This window comes from Falco punctatus (assembly GCF_963210335.1).
Source record: "Falco punctatus genome assembly, chromosome: 3".
In the NCBI taxonomy this organism is placed as follows: domain Eukaryota; kingdom Metazoa; phylum Chordata; class Aves; order Falconiformes; family Falconidae; genus Falco; species Falco punctatus.
The window spans coordinates 71,660,862-71,684,588 of record NC_137582.1 but is presented as its reverse complement, the minus strand read 5'-3'; the positions used below and the strand labels follow the sequence as shown (position 1 = coordinate 71,684,588).

Genomic DNA, 23,727 nt, shown 5'->3' with positions numbered 1-23,727 from the left:
AGGGACTGCAAAAACAGAGGGATGACGAGGAGGCGCCGCGGCAGCCCCTAGCCCGCTCTGAGGGGATGCGGGCGTCCCCCCCTCTCCTGTCACACCCAGACCGCGCCACCGGCAGGCAGCGCCTCAAGGGGCGCCGGCACCGCTGCTCCGCGCCACTAAACCTGCCCGAGCGGCCCCTGCCCGCCCGCCAGCTCGCCCGTTCGGCGACCGCCCCCCGCCGCCGCCACCCGCTTCCCGCGGCCGCGCAGGCGCAGCCCGCTCCCGCGAACAGGTGAGGGAGCCGAGCCCGCATGCGCGCCGGCCAGCGGCGGAGGGGCGGGGGGAGCGGGGGGCGGCCTCGTTCTGCGCCTGCGCGCCCGCCAGTGGGCCGTGGTGTGCGCCCGGCGCGTGCGCACTGGCGGACTGTCAGCACCTTCCCGAGGGGCGGGCTGCGGCCGGTAAGTGGCAGCGGCGGCTCCGTCTGCCCCCGCCGCTGGCCCGGTGCCAGCGCCCCGGCTGGCCAGCGCTGCTGTGCCGGCTCCTGCCGGGCCGTCCCTGGCTGTAGCGATCCGAGTCTGGCAACGGGAAGCGCAGCGCGGGGGCGGGATGGGCCGGGCCGCTCCGCTCCGCTCCGGGGAGCCCCTCGGGATGGCGAGGCCGAAGCGGGTGCTGAGTGTTCCGTCGGCGCGGCCGCCGCCCGAAGGCCTCAGCCGAGGCCGAAGGGGCTCGATGTGGCGGGGGCAGCAGCCTCGCCTGGCTGCCCGAGGGCAGGTCTCCGGCCTTTGCCCGGCAGGAGCGGGCACCTGCGTCGGTGCAGATCGCTGCCGGGGGGGAGCCGGGAGGAGCCGGGCTGCCGGCGGGGGCTGCCGCCCGGCGCTGTCGCGGAGCTGTGCCACACACCCGGGTGTCGCTGCGCGCCCCAGCGCAGCAGCTCGGTGCGGAGGGGGCAGGGGCCGCCCCGCTGGCTCGGCTCGGCTCCCGGCCGGAGCTCCAGCCCGGGGGTAGGGGTGTGCTTGCCGCCGAGGCCCTTCCCAGGCTGCTCGGGACGTGCTTTTGTTCACTTCTTCCAGTACTTTGTTCTGTAAATATTTGTGGGTTTGGCTCATAGCCTCTGTGCAAAGTTGGCATGGTTTCTTAAGTTTGCTTTTCCTTTTGAATGGTCAGTAGTTGTGCAACAACCTGCCTGCCTCAGCAAGTTAGTGAGTAGTTGGTTAGGAGATTACAATATACCAGCTACTAATTTTACTGGTGACGTCTACTTAATGTCCATGCGTAGTGGCGGTGTGGGTTAAAGCTATCATAACCATTGAATGTTTTCAGTTGTTAAAGGCAGTAATTTAGTTTAAAGCTGTCTATTGCAAATACCATTTCTGTAGTTAATTCGTTTTAGAATAACTTTTTTTTAATTGTAGATACAGTCCTGATAGCTTGGAAAAGGGTTGGGTTAAACAAACACTGGAGTATTCATTTAAAAGTGTGAGCAGTGGGAATAGAGCCTTCACCTTGAGATGTGCAGTAGGAAATAATCTGAGTTAAACATGCCATTAATAGAGAAGTGATGGTTTTGGTTGCCTAGCTGAGTAGGTAAAGTAGGACATGAGTTTATACTGTCGAAATAATTTTGGCATAACTGTGTACTTATGCATGTAACTTTTGAAGATACTACAGATACAGATCTTGAGATACCAGATAGCGGAACACGAAACGTAGACTTAGGGGCTTAAAGGCTACCTCTTAAGCATATCTTGCAAGAAGTCTTTTTAAACTCGGATAATGACTAATTCTACTAATGCTGTACAAAATCTGCCTGGGATGAGGTTAACTTTCTTCATAGCAGCCTGTATGGTGCTATGTTTTGGATTTGTGGCTAAAGCAATGCTGACAACACTGTTTTTCACAGTTCTTCATCAGATCACTGTTCTGTTGAGATTAAATGATGTGCTGGATATACAAATGCAGGCTGCTTTGAAAGTAGATAGCCACTTTCAAGGATTAATATGGATAGAGAAAGTATAATCTGTAGTTGGGGCAGCAGAACCTAAAATGTTCTGTCTGATTAGAAGAATCACAGAATGGTCAGGGTTAATAGGGATCTCTGGAGATCATCCAGTCCAACTCCCCTGCTAAAGCAGGTTCACCTAGCTTAGGTTGCACAGAGTCACATGCAGGGTTTTGAATGTCTCCAAAGGAGACTCCACAACCTCTTTGGGCAGCCTGTTCCAGTGTTCTGTCACCATCAAGGTAAAGAAGCTTTTCCTCATATTTAGAAGGAACTTGTTGTGTTGCAGTTTGTGCCTATTGCCCTTTGTCCTGTCACTGGGCACTACTGAAAAGAGCCTGTCCCTGTCCTCCTGGCGCTCACCCTTAAGATATTTGTAGACATTGAGAAGATCCCCTCTCAGTCTTCTCTTCTCCAGGCTACACAGGCCCAGCTCTCTCAGCCTTTCCTCATCAGGGAGATGCTCCAGTCCCCTCATCATCTTCGTAGCCCTCCGCTGGACCCTCCCCAGTAGTTCCTGTCTCTCCCAAACTGGGCAGCCCAGCACTGGACACAGCACTCCAGGTGCGGCCTCAGCAGGGCAGAGCAGAGGGGCAGGATCACCTCCCTCCACCCGCTGGCCACCCTCCTCCTAATGCCCCCCCGGGATCTCACTGGCCTCCCTGGCCACCAGGGCACCCTGCTGGCTCATGGGCAATGTGCTGCCCACCAGCACTCCCAGGTCCCTCTCCGCAGAGCCGCCTCCCAGCAGGTCAGCCCCAGCCTGTGCTGGTGCGTGGGGTTGTCCCTCCCCAGGTGCAGGACCCTGCACTTGCCTTTGTCGAACTTCATGAGGTCCCTCTCCGCCCAGCTCTCCAGCCTGCCCAGGTCTGCCTGAACGGCAGCGCAGCCACCTGGTGTGTCAGCCACTGCTCCCAGGTTTGTACCATCAGCAAACTCGCTGAGGGCACGCTCTGCCCCTTCGTCCAGGTCAGTGATGAATAAGTCAAACACGACTGGACCCAGTACTTGCCCCTGGGGAACACCACAAGCTACAGGCCTCCAGCTGGACTCTGCGCTGCTGATCACAACCCCCTGAGCTCTGCCATCAGCCAGTTCTCCATCCACCCCACTGCCTGCTCATCTGACCCACACTGCTTGAGCTTACCTATGGGGATGTTATGGAAGGCGGTGCCAACAGCCTTGCTGAGGTTACACAACACCCACTGCTCTCCCCTCATCTACCCAGCCAGTCATTCCATCGTAGAAGGTTGATCAGGCATGGTTTTGCCTTGGTGAATCCATGTTGACTGTTCCTGGTAACCTTTTGCTCCATATACATCAAGATAACCTCCAGGCTGATATGTTCCATCACCTTTCCAGGGATGAAGGTGAGGTTGGCAGGGCTGTAGTTTCCTGGGTGGTCCTTCTTGCCCTTTTTGAAGACTGGAGCGACACTGGCTTTCCTCCAGTCCTCAGGCACCTGTCCTGTTCACTATGACCTTTCAAAGATGATCAAGAGTGGCTTGGCAGTAACATCTGCCAGCTCCCTCAGCACTCAGAGGTGCATGCCATTGGGGCCCATGGATTTGTGGGTATCAAGTTTCCTTAAGTAATCTCTAACATGATCTTCCTCAACCAAGGGAAAGTCTTCCTTTCTCCAGACTTCCTCTCTTGCCTGAAGACATGCTAGAAAGAATTCAGAAGGAATGAGGACCTCTAGATATGTTCCTTGGAGTTCTGTGGACACCAAGTTCTTGCATCTTTGGTGACTGGCATCCTCCCTGCTTTCTGTTAGTAGCTAGTGAAGCTTGAGAGAGCAGGTCTGGTTTGATGGCCAGCAAATTTTACCTTTTCTGCATACTGGTTTGCATGCACTAGAAATTCAGCTGGAAGCTTAGGTGAAATACTTGATTAATTTTTTCCTACACGTTTGATGGACTGATAATGTGAGGAAAAACTGGAAACAAGAGTAGGAAAGAAAAAAATCATCCATCAGAAGTCTTTAAATGCAACTGCTTTATAGTTAGGTCTGTGGGTTTAGAGCTTTCACAGCTGTTTTTCCACTTTCGGTAGCAAATTTGACTTATTGCTGCAGGGGGACTATGGTTCCCTCAGGTCTACCAGATTCCAGTTCAGTAAGAGTTAGGGTTTTTGCTTGGACCTGCTAGAAGATTCCTTTATGCTTGTCTCATTCCCCTTTTAATAGGCAAACCTACTCTAGGATTAGGTAGAATCTGGTGTTTAAGTGAATATTTGCTGTTCTTTTGTTGTTGTCTTTTTATATACATACTTATGGAGAGCAAGGTAAATGCAAAAACAGTAACTAGAGAACATTTCATGTAAACTAATGATATAGAGTTAAGTGGCTTTAAATGTGATTCTTGTAGAATTTTGGTAAGTGCTCTGTATAATGCAAGCTAACGATACTTCTGTCAAGTTGCACTGGTTTTATTGCTGAAGGTAGTTCTCCAGTTGTTAAATTTGAAATGACACATAGCATCAAATGAAAAAAAATTTCTAAAAATGTTACATTTCTTTTCAGTACTGTTGAATTATGAAGGCATTTTGAGGTCCTAATCAACAATGGAGGAAACGGATAGGGAAGCAGTTGCAACAGCTGTTCAGAGAGTAGCGGGAATGCTGCAGCGTCCTGATCAGCTGGATAAAGTGGAGCAGTATCGCAGGAGGGAAGCTCGTAAGAAGGCTTCAGTAGAAGCTCGGCTCAAGGTACAAAGTTTGATAAACCTGAGTGTCTGTGGTACAGCATGAATGTGACATGAATGTGACTTCCTTTTTTTTTTTTTTTTTTTTTTGCTTCTGTTTTTTTGATTCCACATTTTCATCCAGGTAGTTTTAAACCATGGACTTTAATTTTTCCTCTGTGTCCAAACCAGAAACTTTGTATCTTGAAAGTAATGCAAATTAATGCTGTACATCTAATTTTTATTCAAACGTTTCAAGTGTTCTTACGCCCTGTGACTTCTGCAGTTTATCCACAGACAGCTACCCTGATGCTGTGTAGCCTGCAGGCAACAAACCTTTTTCTTAATGACTGAATACCAAATTCGTAACAAAAAATTGATGATTGCATCATCATTCAATGTATCTGAGAAAGATCAGTCACTTTAGTCTGCCATTTGTGTGGGTTTATGGGAGATAGCTAAAATCTCACATTCTTGTCTCTTGCAGAAGTCTACCCCATGATTTCCCTCCTCCTTCAAATGTGTACATGTGAGTGCATACACCTGCACACATGCAGATTTAGCCTGAAATATGAGTAAAGTCATCCTGTGTTTAGTGTCTGTATGTTACTGAGTTCTGTGTATTCTTCCTTCACTGGTACTCACTAGCCAACAGTCATTTTAGACCACTTTGTTAAGTAATTGGAGTAAGGCCTTAGAAAAGTGTTTCAGGAAATATTTTGGGGTTTAAAAGATCAAAATGGCTGGTATACACTGTATCTAAACTTTATATGTCAAAATAAGTTAGTTTATCTTACAAATATTTGATGACTCCTTCTTTGTGGGAGTCTGCGTGAAGTAGAAGAAAGCCTGTCTTCTTTCACAGTGAAAAAGATCTGTTAGCAAATGACATGTTAATTTTTGCCTGTAGCATAGAAACAAATTTTCCTAATGACTTGGGTTGGGTTTTTCAGATTTAAGGCAGAAAGCGTATAGTGGTATCTATTAATAATGGATCAGTTGCTTAGTTATTGTGATCTATTTATAATATACGAGCAGTCATTTGCCTACTGGCTGCTTCTATAGACAGTGATGACTACACATAACTCTCTTAAGTTTTGCAGATGTCTAAATCCACTTCATACTAGTTTCCTTGTTGTTTTCCTTAAGTTAACTTAAATTCAGTCATCTATAAATGGTCAGAAATACCTGTTCCAAAAAGTAGTACAATACCTCTTAATCCATTCAGGATGCATTCCTGAAACAGATGCTGGTTAGTGATGCAATGGATGGCAAAGTCCCTAAGTATTACTGTAATGGATGGGAGCACAGAGAGGGTGTAAGAAAGACTCTTGCTCTTTTTTAAGCTGTGTATATGTATGGTGTGGAAGATGGAGAGACAGGGTCAGTATTTAAGCTGTGTATATGTATGGTGTGGAAGATGGAGAGACAGGGTCATCAGGATCATCAGCTGGATTTTTCAAGTTGGAAGTTGTTGAAAAACCTCAGCCGCTTCATCTGTGCGAATGAACACATGGTAAATCTTTTGGCGTGAACATGTTGGTGCTTCTTTCTGACTGGATATGCTTTCATCTTTGTCATAATTTTCTTCTGATGAATCAAGATAATCAAGTTAATCCAGAGTGAAGAGTAGAAAACCAGGGTAATAGTTGTGTATCACTTACAGGGATGAAGCAGCAGAGATTTGAAATTATGTCCTGCCCAAAAACCAGCACCTCCTCCAGTTGGTTATCTTATTCTTCCCTCTGTATCATCTCCCGAATACTTGGTTACGTCCATTTCTTACATCCTTCTCTGCATTTATTCCTGCATTATATAAATTCTTACAGGAAAAACTGCTTTGAAATATGTCAAACTCATCTGCTTCATGTGTGAGACTGATGGCAGTTAGTGAAGCAGTATTTTTAAGGATAGGTAGCAGAACTCTGAAATGATGGGTGGGTAAGCACCAGCTAGCGCTGTAGGCTGGTACTTCAGGGCTCTGCAGGCCAAAATGTAGGTGAAGAGCTGCTTGGACTCTGTTCCAGGGCCTGAAAAGTTATGAGCTTTGACAGACGTCTTTGTGCACTCACTCAGTTAATGGGAGAACTTAAGTTTTGAATTGCTGTCCTCCTGAAGAAATACTGTATACATATCCCTAGGAGAGTTCCTACATCATGGTTTTCCTGTGTGTAGACATGCTTAAATCCTCTACCTCTTGATTCTTAGCTGCTGTGCTATCATGAATTTAAACCATAGGGCTCTAGGGAGACCAGGTAACCAGGATTCCCGTTCCATGGCTTCATGTTGAGGGCTGTCACTTGAAAAGAGATAAAAATGAAGTTTTGAACCCTGTTCCTAGGAGGGCTTGGTTTTGTTTTTGTTTTTTTTTTTAGTACAGTGATGTTCAATCCAATGTAAGATGAAGATGCATTCTAGGAAGCAAAGTCCACAGTGCTAGGACATGCCTTGCTCCCTGCCCACTCCCCCTCCCCTGGCCCCAGGTGACTACTAGAAGACACACTGAACATGGGTGGATGTCTGTCTTTAGAATTCTCCCTGGCCGTTTGCGTCACTGACCAAAATCAGTGGTTGTTTCTGTTTAACATAATCAAGTTTCTGCAGAAGTTAAACAGGAAAAAATTTGAATATGTAATACTTGGAAGATCTGCCTCAGAAAAAACGAAATATCAAACCAGAAGTATTTACCATTTAATAGTCATGGGATTTTAAAAATACTTCATGGTCAGCTTCAGAAGATTGTGTTTGAGTATCACATTGAATGTTTGAGTATGCTAATTACCTCAGTTTCTGTAGAGGAAAAATGTGTTAATGCAGCAGTTCTGTAGATAGATACAGTATAAAAATGCCTTACCCCTGCTTAATTATACTGGGTTTGACAGGAAAACACATTTTTATCAATAAAATCAGCATATCATGGCTTGAAAGTACAGAAATAGCGGCAGTATAATAATCGCTGCATTTTTGTGGGACTTTCCCAGTACATTTAAAACACAATAAATGTGTTCATAGTTACCAGGATTTCCTCTTTGGCTTCTAGTATCAGACAAAAAGTTCCATGACTGCCCAAGCTTTTTGGCTGTAAAAGTATGGCAAAAAATGTGTTTTGAGCTTACTGAAACCATTAGTGCCTCATTTTTTTACTGGTTGCTTCAAGTCCTCAAGATACGCAACTGAGTTTTCACTGATGCCTTGCCTTTGGCTTGTCTTTTCAAGTCTGTTATTTCCAATTTCATTTTCCATTTACCTGTCTTCATCTCAGTCACATCTTTTTTAAAATACACATACAAAAATATGCTGTGGATGTGATCTGATTTCTTTCACTATAATGCATTTTCTGTAAGGTGGCTGGATAATCAGGACTAATAGTCTATTTGAAGAGTCATTATTTCGAGTGTCACCTGTCACAAGAGATATCTATATCAATAACCTCTCTTGATGCCAAAATAATCTAGTAGTTGGATTATTGGTCTGGTTGTTGATGTTTGTCACAGTGTCAAAATTTTGTTCAGTTTGAGGTTTGTGTTGTGTTTTGTTTTGACTGAATTCCTTTTTGATATTTTTAATTTTTTTGCCTTCAGTCATGACAGGCCAGAGGGTTTTGGTTTTTTTAGAATATTTCAGAACTTAATTTTTTTTTACTTTTTCAGTTGCCAGTCAAAATGTAATTGCTTTAGTAAAGTGCTTTATGAATCTGTACGTACTAAGCATTCTTTTGAGACATCTGTATCAGCTGTCTTTTGCTGTCCCCCTTTGACATCAATTTATGAAGTAAATTCAAAGAAATCTCATTCTGCCTTCCCATGATTCTGGTTTAATATAGATTTATAAAGGCGGTGATCTGTCTGCCTAAGCTTCTAGGTAAACCACTTGTATCTAAGCCCTTTAAGACTAGATACAGCTTTAAAACTTAATCCGTGTATGCATACGTTTGTTTTTTTTTTTAAGTTACACATTTCTAGTAAGCTATGTTATTACCTTTTCAGTTTGTGTTTGGGTTTTTTCTCTGAAAATGTTAGATACTGGAATAAACATTAATTCTTGAGAAATGTTGAAAATACAGAACTTGCAATGCTTAATGAGTTCTTTCTTTGTCTTTTTGTTTGTATTTAAGGCAGCAATACAGTCACAGTTAGATGGAGTACGAACGGGCTTAAGTCAACTGCACAATGCACTGAATGATGTAAAGGACATTCAGCAGTCTTTGATAGATGTCAATAAGGACTGGAGACAGAGCATCAACACCATAGAAAACCTCAAGGATGTTAAGGATGCTGTAGTGCAACATAGCCAACTGGCAGCTGCTGTAGAAAACCTCAAGAACATCTTCTCAGGTAATCTAATGCTCTTTTTATAATTCATCACATACTGAAAGCACTTTAAAACGGTACAAACAGCTGTAAGGTTGTCAAGTAATGTTGAGAACTTTAAACCTCGCTGGGAAAGAAGAATTAAGGAAGAATCACCTACACATCACATTCAGGGAAGTAGCTGGTGACCGTGTAATATATATGGAGTTTATTGTGCTCTAAGAACTTCTAGTCTGGACTATCTTATCAGACACAAGTCACAAAGAAGCTTCTTGTTAGCGATTAGTAGCAGGGATAACATGTTTAGTATAAAAGACTGAAGTATGCAAGCAACATATACAGAAAGAAAATTTGGAAAGAGATGGAGTGCTGCCAGTGAGTTGGGCACCTGCAGCAAGTCTGTTGGGTAAAAATGATCCTAGGAAGTGAAAACTTTTTGCAAACAAAGGCAAAATACAGAACAGCAAGATCTCCAGTCAAAGATTCCATGGCAGTCTTTCTCACAACAGTTAGGAACCTCAAGGATTTCCATTAATGTTACAAGTGTAAGTATGAACTGATAATTTAGTTTTAATTGTGTGCCGCCCTTGCTTAGGAATCGGGCACCACAATCACAGAAACCAACTCACACATAAAGAAATTATACATGGGAGACACTTCTTCCTTGCACTACTGCACAGCTTCCAAGGTTTGCAAAATTTAAAGAAGATTAATGTGATTAATGGATACTGTACAGATAAAGGGATTACATCTGTCTTTTTGTGCAGCCTTTTTGGTGCACGTTCCATTCTGTCTTGAATCAGAGTGAATTCCTTGCCAGGACTTTTCAGCTTTTCAGTAATTTTAAGAATTTTACCCCTCTAATGGGGGCTAAATCTATCATACCCCTTTGATTTTATTTAAATAGTCTTTTTTCTCCTTTTCTCTCCTGATAGTAATTCACAAAATGCACCTATAAAGAAAAATTGTTTCCCAGTCATACCAGGTTGATTTGTGTAATCTCTCTAAAAGTGTGTCTAGCTGCTACAGTACGAAACCGGGATATGGTGTTCATCTTTTAAAAAGAGTAGTATTTACCTGCAATGTCTAGCAATAAAAAACAAAGAACAACAAAATTCTTTATGTTCCAATGCTGAATTGTTTTGGGGATCTTGTTTTCTTTTACACTAATGAATGCATTATGCTTTGCAATAATGGATGAGACAATAAGCCTTCTCTTTTCTGGCATTCTGAGAGGTTTTTGGTGTGAAGCATCTCCCCCCAGAACTGTTAAACAGTATAGTTGATGATGACAACTTCACTCTGAGCAAAACAAATGTTTTAGAAACCAAGTGGTTTTCATCATGATTAATGATTGTGTATAACTGCCTTTTCAGATCTTTTTTGGGGCTGCCAGTTTTATTGCTGTTTTGCAGTGACAGTTCTTTCTGCTGAGATTTTTCAGTTCTTTTCCCCACAGGATCCTAATTATCTTCTACAGTATTCCTTAAATACTGAAAAATAGTAAAGAATAAAATCTTCTAAATAGTTAAGCAGCATAGGTAATTATCTTTATTCTTCCTTTGTGCTTTAGGCAGGCAAAAACTGTTCCTTCAAGAAGGTGGTACAATTCAGTATTTGTCGGGTATGTGCAGCCCCAGGTTCAACAGGATAAGTGACTTGTAGTCAGGCAAGTTAAAAGCCTTTTGTGTAAGACATGAGAAAGCTAGTACTGCAATTTGTTTCATAGTAGACTTTTTTTTAAGACAGGGAGGGAAAGAAAATTATGTTCTGTTGGCACTATGATCTTTGTTTAGCCACTGGTCAAAATGGAGCATTATAGTTAATAATGTATGAAAATGTATAGCATTTACTAAGAAATTTTGAATACATCAAAATAATTTCCTGTTAATTATTTCAAAAGAATCACTATAGCTTTTCTCCAGCTTGTTTCCTAGTGCTTTTATTGTCTTGTATTTACTCTTTGTATTTTGATTATGTTGTTTTATTCTTTTTTCTTTTTTCTCTTTTTTTCTCTCCCCCCCCACTTCTTTTCTTTTGCCTTTGTTTCAGTTCCAGAGATAGTCAGGGAGACCCACGATCTGATTGAGCGAGGGGAGCTTCTGCAGGCTCATCGAAAACTGATGGATTTAGAGTGTTCTCGAGATAACCTAATGTATGAGCAGTATCGCATGGACAGCAAAAACACACATGACATGAACCTCATCCATACATACTTTGGGGATATGCAGAAACTTTCTGAGGAGTTGGCAAAGCAACTTTGGATGGTGGTTCAAAGATCTCTTGTTACAGTCCGTCGAGATCCAACCTTGCTTGTTTCTGTTGTTAGGATAATTGAGAGGGAGGAGAAAATTGACAGGCGCATGTTAGACCGGAAAAAACAAACTGGATTCATACCTCCTGGCAGACCAAAGAAGTGGAAAGAAAAAATGTTCAACATTTTGGAAAGAACTGTGAGCACACGAATTGAAGGCACTCAGGCAGATACTAGAGAATCTGACAAAATGTGGCTTGTGCGCCATCTAGAAATCATACGTAAATACGTCCTTGATGACCTGCTTGTGGCTAAAACCCTGCTGGATCAATGTTTTCCTCCACATTATGATATTTTCAACAAATTGCTAAATATGTACCATCAAGCTTTGTCCACCCGCATGCAAGAGCTTGCTGCAGAGGATCTGGAAGCAAATGAGATTGTTAGCCTTCTAACTTGGGTTTTAAACACATACAAAAGGTAAGATCCCCTTATCTTCTCTCTTAGCAATAGTGGAGAGTAAGCATGCAAATCACAGTTTATGTGCTAGCATTTGCGTGTCTATTAACATATAAGAAGATAAAACAAAAGAGGGATAATAATAAAGAATTTGCTGGTTTGATATTTGTTACACATTTGGCTTTCTGGGAATTGCTCCTTAAAACTTTTTTGCATTTTCTAATATGTGATTTTTTTAGTTGCTTCGTAAGCTTAAAGTTTTAATACATTTGAAGACTTGCTTGAAGCTACAGTCACCTTGTGTTTATGTGCCAGTTTGGTGAAGCATTGGGAAGAGCAGAAGAGACTGAGAGCTCGTGTTTGAAAATGCTTGACGTTGGCTGCAGCCCCACAAGATTTGTATGGTTATTAGCTTTCTATTGTTCTTTTGTACAGGGGTTGGGACTGTATCAGTGTTGCTTCATTACTGTTAAATGGAAGGAATATAGTAACTTCCTCTAGGTTTTCTCTCAGAACTGTGTGGTGATTTGTTTATTTCGAAGAATTTCTGCTTACAGGTTCTGTCTATTGGTACTCTTAAACTCTTTCCTTTTGAGTTGTGTAATTTGTTGGGATAACTTAAGCATTATGTCTGTCTCTGAGGTGTTTTTTTGTTTGTTTTTGTGGGGGGGGTGGTGGTGTGTGGGGTTTTGTTGTTGTTGTTGTTCTCCAGGTAGAAATGGCTGAAATGGCAACTGTTTAGTTTTTGCTGGCATGTAGTTACTAGAGCAACTGATTTGTTTGGGGGGAAAAATAATGCTAGTCTTTCTGCGGCTCATGACTATAGTCCTGTTCTCAATAGCTGGCATTGACCCAGAGTCTCTGCTGTGTACACTTTTGCCATCTTCAGTTGTTCAGTCTCACAGATTCAACAAATTGGATGCTTGACAGTCTTAGAATATAATACCATAAAGCAAATAGTTAGGAGATAATGCTGTTCTGTAGAATTTTTATAACCAGCTTTAAAGTTCATTTTTTGTTCAGAATTCTGTGTTTTACTTTACACTGTGAAGTTCTCCTGCTGCTTCTTCCCTGCGAGGACAATCAAGAGCTCCCACTAATGCATACTTACATACCTGTGCAGGATATATGAGATGCAGCTGCTAATAAGGAGCTGAGTTCATTGGCCTGTTCTTATTTGTTAATAGAAGGCCAGAGGAGTAACTCCACAGTGAATGAAAATCATAAATATGTGAATCCTTCTACCTATAGGGATTTGGTCTTGGCAGAAATCCTGCTTACAGGTTCTTCATTTATGTCCTGGAGCTGATGTTCAGTAAGGCAATTCTTGGTCTTAAAATTGCCCTTCTACCCTTCCCCCAGAAAGTAGAGCAGATTGCTCTTGAGTTAAACAATTCAGAGCTAAAGCTCTCTCAATCCATGTGTTCCAACATAGGAAGGGCAAAGGCAGAGAGCAAAGCGAGCGTTTCATCTATTTACTAGGCAAACAACTTGCTTTAGCAGGAGTGATCCCTTTTTGATTTACGTGGCTCGTGGCACCTGATGGCAGTCTCCTGTAAAGGAAGCGAATCAGTGAGAGGAGTAGGCACGGTGCAAGACACCTGAGAATGCAGTCTCCCCTGTATATCCGTGTAACAAGGGTGACAGAAATTAGAGGGAATATCTCAGGAAAAATTAAGGCTTTGAGTTTCTCCTCTAAAAAATAAAAGCCTGAGAGGGCAGTACAGTAATTCTATTCTTATAGATTACAATAAACTGTTATAAAGAGGATGATAATTAACTTTGTGTATGTTTGTAGTGGACAGTGGAAGAAGAAATAGGCTCAGGCTTGTGAATAGGAAAAGTGCTCGAGCAGGATGCTTACAGAGCTTGCCAAATCTCAGTTGCTGAGCATCTCTTAATAATACAATATATAATTCTTTATATGGATATGTTTATAATAAACTCTGAAGGAGGATGGCATATATGACATCATATATCAGAACTGTGTTTCTGTGGTATTTCACCCTTTTTTCCCCCTGTATGAAAAATAGGTTCTAAACTGGTGTTGCATTCCTTGTTCACATCTATGAAACATTGTATGGTAGAAGATAGTTTTGCCCTTTCTAATCTTTCTCTACTTTTATTAAATGTAATTGAATATTAGAGGGAACATCTAAATTTCTATTTGCATATTACAGCTACACTTCAAAACCAGATGAGAAAATAATGTCCAATTAAGAGAAACATTGAGGGTTTTTTTATCATGTAATGAATTGATAAGAAAGCCATGCATAACTTCTGTTTACAGTGCTTCCAAAATAGGAGTTTTAAAAGAATAGTGTGCTTAACCATGTCTTGGAAACTGGTTTTAGAGCTGTATTTGTCTCATAACTGAGAAATAAAGTAATGCTCCATGTGGAATAACAGACTTTAATATTTGGGTGGGATGCAGTTTTACTGTGCTAGGTGTATTTCTCTTTCACATCTAAGTCAATGAGAGCTTTGGAAGTGTACGGGTGTTAATAAATCTGGACCTATGGTCTTTGTTTTGGGGTTTCAGTTGATAAGATTTGAGAAAGATACAACGTCCCTGTGGCCTTGTGTAGTGGGGCTAATGATGGTATAATGAAGCTAGAAATACTTTCAAATATGGCATGGTGCCATGAACAGCTTCTCACATTCCCCTGAATAAGCCTAGATAGAGCAGGTCCTGCTATTACATGTATTCTTTATGTAAAAAGCAACAGAATGGAATTCATTTTTCTGAACAGCTTGAGCCACTTAAAATGTGTTTAATCTCTTTTCCAACAGGCTCAGGAAGATGCTATGAATGCCAAGTGTTCAGTTACGGTAGCTTTTATGGTTTCAAAGACAAGAATTTTGGTTAAGTAGTTAGCCATAGTATGGTTTGGTTTTTTTTAGTGCTTTGAGATGATTTTCTTTTCATGACATGGAAGCACCACTGTGCTGACTCACATGTATCCAGAGAACAACTTTAACTTGCAGAAATATACAAGCTAAACAGTTTTTAAGGATTTTTAAAGTTGCTATTTGTTTTTTATAGTTGCCATTTCAAATATAGAATTTGTGGCTTCTTTCTGACAAGCATACTAGAAATGGAATGTGAAACAATTTATATTATTATGATTGAATATATTTCCATCAACTGTTAATAAAGCACACTCTTCAGAGTGTGGTTTTGAGTTATTGATTTTTTTTGAGCATGAAATATTAAAGAGGTCTTGTAATGTGCTTTGGTATAGCTTTGGGGTTTTTTGTTTTGGTTACACAAGTAACTCATTATATAATCTTATAATACATAGATGCAAAATATCACCGGAGAGTATTGTTATATAATCATTGTCAAAATATTTTTGAGAGTTACTCTACTTTCTTTCTAATCCTATAAAATCAAGATTTTTCCTTTGCAAGTATAGCTAATCGTGCTGTTATAATACAGTACCAGTGAAGCGCACTTTCAATTTGGTACACAGGATGCCTCCTCCTCTTATATTAGATCTATTTTCTACCAACATAGGAAGCGTTGGTAGAGTTTCTTCTAATATATTTTAGCTTTGATATGGATGTGATACAAGTAGCAAAACAGAAGCTGTTTTGAGAAACTGAGGAGAATGTTTTGTACTTTTCACTCATCTTTCCCATTCAGAACACGGAAGCTGTCATCATCTCTGAAATGTAAAAGACATATAAAATTGTCCCCTATTAAGACCCCACAGGCTGAACCAGTTGGCTTTTATTCAGTCAAGCAATCACTAGTTTTTGTACATAAAAGTTAAACACATGAAAGGGTTGAATATTTAAAATGTCTGTCACATGTTTTTTTAATGTATGCTAGGGTATATAGCTTTTACATCCTGTTCTTTCTTTTATATAGTTTGTTTACATTCCTTGTAAATGCATTTATTGTTGCAGTTACTATTAAGAATTTTTTGATTTTTTTGTAATGTATGTATTTTGGAAAATTACCCCTTACAGCGGTCATACAAAAAAAGCTGCATTGTTTTTATCTCATTTTTCTTTACTAATCTTCAATGTCTTTTTGTTTGTTTGTTTTTAAACTCAGTACAGAGATGATGGGAAATTCAGAGCTGTCTCCTGAAGTTGATGTAAATTCTCTGGATCCTCTGATTTCACAGAATGTGGTGGACCAGCTTCTCAGCAAGTATATGTCAACTCTCACTGTGAGTAACAGTACTGCAAAGACATCTTCAGATGAGTTTATAGCTGCGTTAGTGCTTCAGTGCTGCTCTTCCATCGGAGGGAACTAGTGTGACAAATGTAAACTCAGTATCATTACTTTTATAAACGTTCATGTACTTTGTGTAGGTTTGTTTATAAAGGTATAATCAGATGGTTTTATAGATGTACGTTATTACATTACAAGGAATAATTATGCTTTACAGACTGTATTAATCGTATTTTATCAGAAAGGAAGGAATTCCAGCACTTACGTGTCTAAATAAATTCATAGTACTAGTATGTTAGGTATTACTGTACTTACAAGCAACTGAATGCAGTCCCTATAGTCCCTGTAGTAACTACATCAACATTTGATACAGGTGTGATCTTTTCAAGGTAATCAGGATGTTTATGTTTGCCAGTTTGACTCTTTTAATAGTCTTCTTCCTTTCATACCTGTTGACTACATGAGCATAATTTCCTTTTGTGGATGCCATTTCAAGTGCATCTTAAATCTAAAGACACTGCTCCTGTTATCCTTAGAGCCATTGGGAACTGGTCAGCTACATGGCAAAGGAATCAGTATGTGATTGTAAGGTTTTTAAATGCATTTTTCTTTAAGATCCATGGTTGATTACCTCTGAGACTGGATGTTGGGATAGCTGGAACTTTGGATTTGCTGTTCTTACACTGTTCAATTGAATTCCTACTCCTCCTAAGTTTAGGAGCTCTACCAAGCAGAGGAGGGAAATTTTTTTTCTTCTTTGGATGTGTCAGCTACTAAAATACATCCGGCAACAGCAACTGCTTAGACTTGATACACATCACAGTGATGTGAACCCATCTTGTTATGTCTCAAGGAAGTTGCCAGCAGAGGGTCTGCTCCACATTAGCTTTACTAGGAATTTTATGCAAGTTTATTTTTCTGCATTTACCTTTAGGACAAAAAAAACCTTTGGTTTGTTTTCTCAAACTACTTTTGGCTTGACTCAGGAAATGCCTTTGAATTATTTTTTCCCCTCTTAAGATGAAAAAATGCACCTATATTGGCTTTTCAGAAATGTTTTCCCCTACTTACTGAAAAATATTATATATAGAACATTGTTGTGTTTATATTCTATAAATAAAATAGAGCAATGCTGCTAATATGTTAAGCAGTGAAAAAAAAAACTTTTTGATTTTTGGCTGTTTTTTTTTCTTTTTAAGGCAGAAAATACTGAAACTGCTTGCTTGTTTCACAGGATTCAGCCTGATGGAATTTTCTGCACATCCCTACTTTTATTTCTTCTTTATTTCTTGTGTTGTTGTGTTTCAACCTGTTTATAAACAAAATATAATTCTGGGTAAATGAAAGTATTTGGTAATCACGACTGTCAAATATTGATGTTTAAGTCAATAAAAATGTCTCATATTCATGAGAAATAAAATATTAATAGATTTAAAAAGATTTCTAATAAATTTCTTTTTCTGAGCACCTCAGCTTGAAAAAAAAGATCTTACAAATGATGATCATAAGGTGAAAAATGTTGGATGTCCTCTGGCCTGCTGGCTTAAAAGATCAGTTTTTCTTTGCAGATCATATCTCTTCTTTTTTTTTTCTTTTTTTTTTTAGCAGGGTAGTTCCATGCTTATGAGGAAAAAAGATAGTACATAGTTTCACATAATTGAAGATGGTACTGTATGTGCTTAGCAGATGCAGTACTTGACAGGCTGTAGTCAAAAGAGAAGGAAACTACAGGCCTGTGTTTGGTCAGCAGCCTTTCTTGTGTAGGGAGATTGTAGAGCTTTCAGTTTCTTCCTTTGTCCTACCTACTGATAGGAGTTTTCACCAAAAGGTACTGATTTAATACATTAAAAAATGTAAATAAAAAAAAAATACCAATTTTAGGCCTTTTTATGCCCTTTCTTTACATGCCTACTGGTCATGTTTAATTTTGCATGGTAGGGCACGCTAATATGCCTGTTACATGTTGGAAAGAAGTATGAACTTTCGTATTACTACTAGGGGGTTTAACTGAATGTGAACAAAGTAGAAGAGAGGCAGAAACTTTCAACCCTTTGAAAACACAGGGATAATTATTTTAGACAGAAATCAAAGAATCCAATTGCATATTTAGCAAGCATGCTGGTCTTTACTACTTACTCTTGCAAATATGTCCATGGTATCTGTGTCATGCAAGTGATCAGAAAACTAGCTTAATCTAGTTCTAAAAGCAATTGTTCTTAATGTCTGTGTGTTGTATAATGTGCTTGTTTTATCTCCACCACTATTTTCTGCAGCACTTAAGTTCCAAGAAACACAACCCATTTAATCTAATCCTGGGGTTTTGTCCCCAGCAATAACAATCATCAGTTTGCTAAAATGTATTGTAGTAAAAGGAGCTACAAGCAGATACATGCTGATTTTTGTACATTAGGTATTATGCTAATTTTTTCCAGTTGTGGAAAAATTCAGTTTGAAACCTAAAACCCAAGACTTAATAAATGCTTCCATAGTTAGTAAAATATTCTGACAAACTGACTTGCTCTTTGTGTTTGGATCACTCCCCTTCCTAAAGGTGCCTAAGCTCAATTCAAACTACATCACTAGTTTACTAACCTTTCTCTTTGTCAATGTTACTTATATCCTGTAGGGATGACGAGAGTGGTCAACATTATCTGTTACTATGCCACTCTTCATTATGGAAGTGGCTGCTATTCCAAATATTTTATTGGGGGGGTTTGTTGTGTTAAATTAAAAAAAAATCTTTTCTTCTTCTTTGTTTCTTTATTTAATGTAGTCTAATATCATTGGCTGGCTACGAAAAGCACTGGAGACAGATAAAAAAGACTGGATAAAAGAAACTGAACCAGAAGCAGATCAGGATGGGTACTATCAGACTACACTCCCAGCTATTGTTTTTCAGGTATAGAGAACTTGGTTATTCTAGAAAATCTACAGAAGCAGCGTATAGATTTGGGGATAATGGAGGGCTGGGAGGGGGAAACCAAACTGTTTGGAATGCCGTTGTTTCTGTGTCTGTCGAAGTATAGGGGTTTTTTGCTGTAGAGTTTTTAGTTGGAGGGGTTGTTTCTTTTGAGGTTTTCATTTGCCTTTTTCACTTTAATACTTAGAGACTTAGTTCTTTTTACATGTAAATTAGAAACATTTTTTTCCTAGCCTATTTAGTTGATATTTGTATTTATTTACCTGCTTTTCCTTTGGTCTCTTCATGTAAATTTTCAATATAAGCCTACCAGATGAGGTGCTTGTAAATTATTAGAATATTGTTTATTAATGTGATGCTGAGATAGTTAGGCATGTATTTGTTCCTATAAATTATTCAGTATATAAACACCTTAATACTGGAAAGAAAAGTTCTGTCAAAGATCAAAAATGTTGCTTTTTAAATACTGCTTCAGTTAACATTGATGCCTCTCCAAATTACGAAATAGCCTCAAAACAGAAAAGATACTGCTATTTCTAAACCCTTAAAAAAACAAACAAAAAACCCACAATAAAAAATCCCAACTTGCACCACCCTGTTATTGGTAGTAGAAAAGGAAAGCTTGTAAAGTGATCTTTATCAACCAGCAAAATGACAGCTTATTATGCATGTTTACTAATTTTTCTTTACAAATACTGTGTTAGGTACCTTCAATAAAAGATAATAGGCTCTTCCTCCTGCAGTTGTTTCCCCCTTCCTTTTTTATCCTGTGTTATGCCAGGATTTTTGCTACATTCTTTCACATTTGTATTAGTGCCAAGGTTGACTTCATCTAATCCTTTTCAGAAAGTGATTGGCTCTGGTGCTGTGTAAAGCCGAATTCCTGTGGAATTAGAAATATTAAGTACTTTCTTTTTGAAGAAAGAATGCAGCTGTTTTCAGTATCAGGAGAAAGCTGCAGCACACATTAGTGGTTGTCAATAGCTTACTATTTTCCATAAGTGTAATTAATGATTTTTTTGTTTGGTCAGCAACATTGTCTGGGCTTGTTTAAAAACAAAAAAACCCAATACCCAAACAAAAAAACCAAAGCATATGTAGAGCTGGTGCTGGGGAGAGTCTCCAACACAGGAGTTCTGTCTCTGGTTTACCACTGATAAAGGCCTCTCTTTTGTAACTAAACTATTTTTAACTTAGATGTTTGAGCAGAATCTTCAGGTGGCTGCTCAGATAAATGAAGATTTGAAAACAAAGGTACTCCTTCTATGTCTTCAACAAATGAATTCATTTCTAACCAGGTAACATAATTTTTAAAATATAAATGCTTTATCCTGCCTCAGCCTCTCTGTTCCTACAATTCCAATACTTGTTTTTCCTGTGGATGTTTTTTTATTGCTTTGTCTTCGTTCTATCACATCCATGTCAACCAAGCTTTTCTTCCCTTTCCTTTTCTTGCTTTCTTCCTCCCTTCCCCAGTTTCACCACAGAAGTTCTCTGTGCTGGTGAGTGACAGTTTCAGTTCCTCTCTGCAAATGGCTCTAATTTTTGGAGTCATTTCCATTTTATGTCTCAAACTTACATCTCTTTCTCATAAGGAAGACCGAAAAGACCTCTTTGGCAGGAATCTGCTCAGAACTGAGAGACTAAACTTCACATAAGCAACAAGCGCTTTTAAATACTGGACAGACCTTTGTGGGGCATTTGGTCTTGAGGTGTACTGAAGTTAGAACAGAGTTCTGTCTGTTTAATGCCATTCCTTTTATATGTTACAGGTACAAAGATGAAGCACAGTTGTATAAAGAAGAACATCTTAAAAATCGTCAGTATCCTCAGTGCTATGTTCAGTACATGATTGCAGTTATAAACAACTGTCAGACCTTTAAGTAAGTCTGTGTGTCCTTGCAGTATTGTGAGGAAAAATAAGTATTGATATTTCGTTTGTAATACCTCATGTTCCCAGGGCCATCTTTTCTTTTGCATACAAAGAGTGTTTCAGTTAAAATAGTTTAGCTGACTAAAAAGGGCAACAGTTTTAAGTATAGTGCTATTGTAAGAGGCAGATACTGTGATTTCTCTTGCCTTTGGAAAGCCAAGCCGTTGTCCCTCACTGGTGAAAATCCACTCGTTATTCCAAGAATTTCATTGCCAAAGAAAAATTTTATTATCAGCTTTCAGAATTTGAAAAAGACATTTCAGTTAGTTTGTCTGGGGCCTCCCATCTTCTTACATTTGATCTCCCACAGTTCACCTTCAAGCAGTGTGATCAAGGTGAACTGAACTGGAGAAAAGTAAAGGTAGAGCTTGCTCTATTAAGAGTATCAAAACAGGATAAAGAAATCTTCATTGCTTATGTTTCAGTGTTCAGCAATCCAACCCCATGTTCATCTATATCTGCTGCCATTCTCAAGTCTGCAAATGAGCTGTAGTTCGTTACCAATGTACAAGTAGTCTAGGCTGATCACTCTTTCCTGCTGGAGAGTAAATTAAGGCTTCCAGAGCAAGTAGCAGGCATTATTTCCCCTTGCAAGAATCAGGCTGTCTAGCATGTCTCTTTCTGTGTGTGCGCTCTGAAAATTTAGTCGCAATGCACTTGTGCATCCATAGATGATGAAAAGCATTGTTATTTGTCACAGAGAATCTATAATCAGTCTGAAAAGAAAATACTTGAAAATTGACACGGAAGACACATTGTCAAGCAGTCATGCAAGTATGGATGCAACTTTAGACGTCATTGCCAAAGAAGGATGCTCTAGCCTGCTGGATGAAGTCTTCATGGATTTAGAGGTCAGAACCCTTTTTCATCAAAAAAATAGAAGTATTACTTTGTAAGGAAAAATAATTCAGGAGTTAAGTAGTTATGAAGACTTTTGATTGCTAATCATACTTTATATATGCTGTACTATCAAAATGCCAGTAAATGTCAGTGTTGTTCTTCACTGGTATAGTCAGCATGTAGGAGACTGGAAAATTGCTTGATTATATTTCACAGGATGACTTCAGGCAGGTGCTTTGTATAAAGTGAATATTTTCTAGCAGATTGTACTTAGTCTTATGTAGTTGATTTTTAAGAGTTATTTGGGAAACTACTGCTGATATCATCTTTGTACAGGTGCAGTACAGCTATAATTAAGATAGTTAATTGACTTCTGAAGGGTGGGCCCTTTCTGATTGATAAATTTCCATGTTTAAGAATTCTAGCTTCTTGTATAGAATCCCTTAGGGGAAAAAATTTCTTTTTAAGAATAATTTTTGGGAGTATGGGGAGGGAGGGAGGGAAATTAAGAGAAATGGCAGGGGTGAAGAAAGATGCTCTGGGACTTACTAGTTTTGTAATATTTTGAACTAATGTAAACACCTTGAATGACTCACATTAAGAAAGATGTGGGAGCAGTGTTTATTTTTATTTTAAACTTTGAGCTCTTAAGCAAAATCTTTATTTCTCATTAAGTCTGCTCATTGATTATGAGAAGACACTCTGTCTACTCTAATGACCATTCTTTGAAATTCATTAACCTCAAACTTCATGTCACTATTATAATTTATAGAATACCATGCTCTAATATGAAAAGAATTTTTCCTCTGGGGAGAACAAAGCAAGATGGGTATGTAGATGTTGTAGATGTAGAGAATAACGGAATTATGTATTGTGGAGTTCTGGGACAGAAGTAAAGCATATAGGCACAGGAAATTTGTGGGGCCTTCAAGGAGAAAGAAACAACTGAGTAGCCAATATCAGTTCAAGAAATCAAGCATGAAGTTGCATAATCACCACAGTTTAAAAGTTCCTCATATTTAAAATTGGCATTGTCAGCACTTGTGCCAATTTTGTCCTTGGATGTTAATTTTTTAATTTAGCATAGGCATTTAATTAGAGAACATAACAAAGGATTTTAGAGAACTCTGTATGAAACAAATGCTCGGGTTAGGGCAGTTGGTTTACATACACGCCCAGCGTGTAGATCAGGGTAGCACTCTGGCAACTGACATTCTGGCAACTGATCACATCATTTTCCTATGCTAACCGCTTATTCCTTTTGAAGGAGTGTATTTTAGACTTAAAATTGTGTATTTTTTTTGTAGCTGCACTGATATGATGTAAGTGTCGATAATTTGTTCTCATCAATTGTTTGTTACCTTCTCAGCCACATCTCAATGAGCTGATGACAAAGAAGTGGTTGATGGGGTCTAATGCCGTGGGGACTATCTGTGTCACTGTAGAGGATTATTTCAATGACTTTGCAAAAATAAAAAAGCCTTACAAAAAGGTAGGTGGAATATATTCTGTGATACTTTACTAGTGTACTCTGAATATCATATTGGTTTGGAATTTCTGAACACTGAATGAAATTAAGAATTGGCATACAGAAATTGGAATCGATTCATCACTGGAAATAAAAAAAAATGTTCATAATCATATTGCAGAAGTGTGATTCTAATATCTCTCTCTCATCTTTTAGTTCACAGTCATATAATATTCTCAAAGACAGAGCTGAGTTGCAGGAGTTAGTCCAGAAGAAGTATTGGCATGTTACCTGATTGTATTCTTACCAGTTTGTACTTTTTCTAACTCTCAGAAGTTTATAGTCAGATAAAATTAGCTCTTCTGAAACTAGTTGAGATGGCCTGTAATTACTGTTTTATAAATGCACACTCTGTAATTCCTAGTTTTAATATGTAAAATGAGGTATAGTTAAATTGGTTTAACAAATGCATAACGTATGTTTAAAGTGCTGTTACAGCAGCATAATGTGCTAGGTTTGGTCATATTTTTTTGTGTGCTTTTTTTTTCCCCCCCCTGTGGTCTGTCAAAGGATATCTGGATTCCTCTATTATCCTTTAATCTTCAGCATTACTTAATTTGTTTTTATCCTTTATTGAATTGAAGTCAGCTTTGTGTCGTTAAGATGGCATGTCTTAAATGATCCCCTAAGAT

At 39.4% G+C, this 23,727-nt stretch overlaps 1 protein-coding gene across 1 annotated transcript in view; it reads left to right on the top strand.

Moving 5' to 3' along the window:
• The first annotated feature begins 313 nt into the window (after positions 1-313).
• Positions 314-23,727, top strand: part of EXOC3 (exocyst complex component 3) — a 28,255-nt gene continuing 4,841 nt past the window's right edge. The window contains exons 1-10 of the mRNA XM_080378594.1: positions 314-437; positions 4,503-4,687; positions 8,777-8,996; positions 11,025-11,706; positions 15,752-15,869; positions 18,648-18,773; positions 19,992-20,092; positions 20,567-20,677; positions 21,428-21,578; positions 22,937-23,059. Coding sequence (XP_080234720.1) covers positions 4,544-4,687; positions 8,777-8,996; positions 11,025-11,706; positions 15,752-15,869; positions 18,648-18,773; positions 19,992-20,092; positions 20,567-20,677; positions 21,428-21,578; positions 22,937-23,059 — 1,776 coding nt within the window. The 5' untranslated portion in view covers positions 314-437; positions 4,503-4,543. The remainder of the gene's footprint in view (positions 438-4,502; positions 4,688-8,776; positions 8,997-11,024; positions 11,707-15,751; positions 15,870-18,647; positions 18,774-19,991; positions 20,093-20,566; positions 20,678-21,427; positions 21,579-22,936; positions 23,060-23,727) is intronic.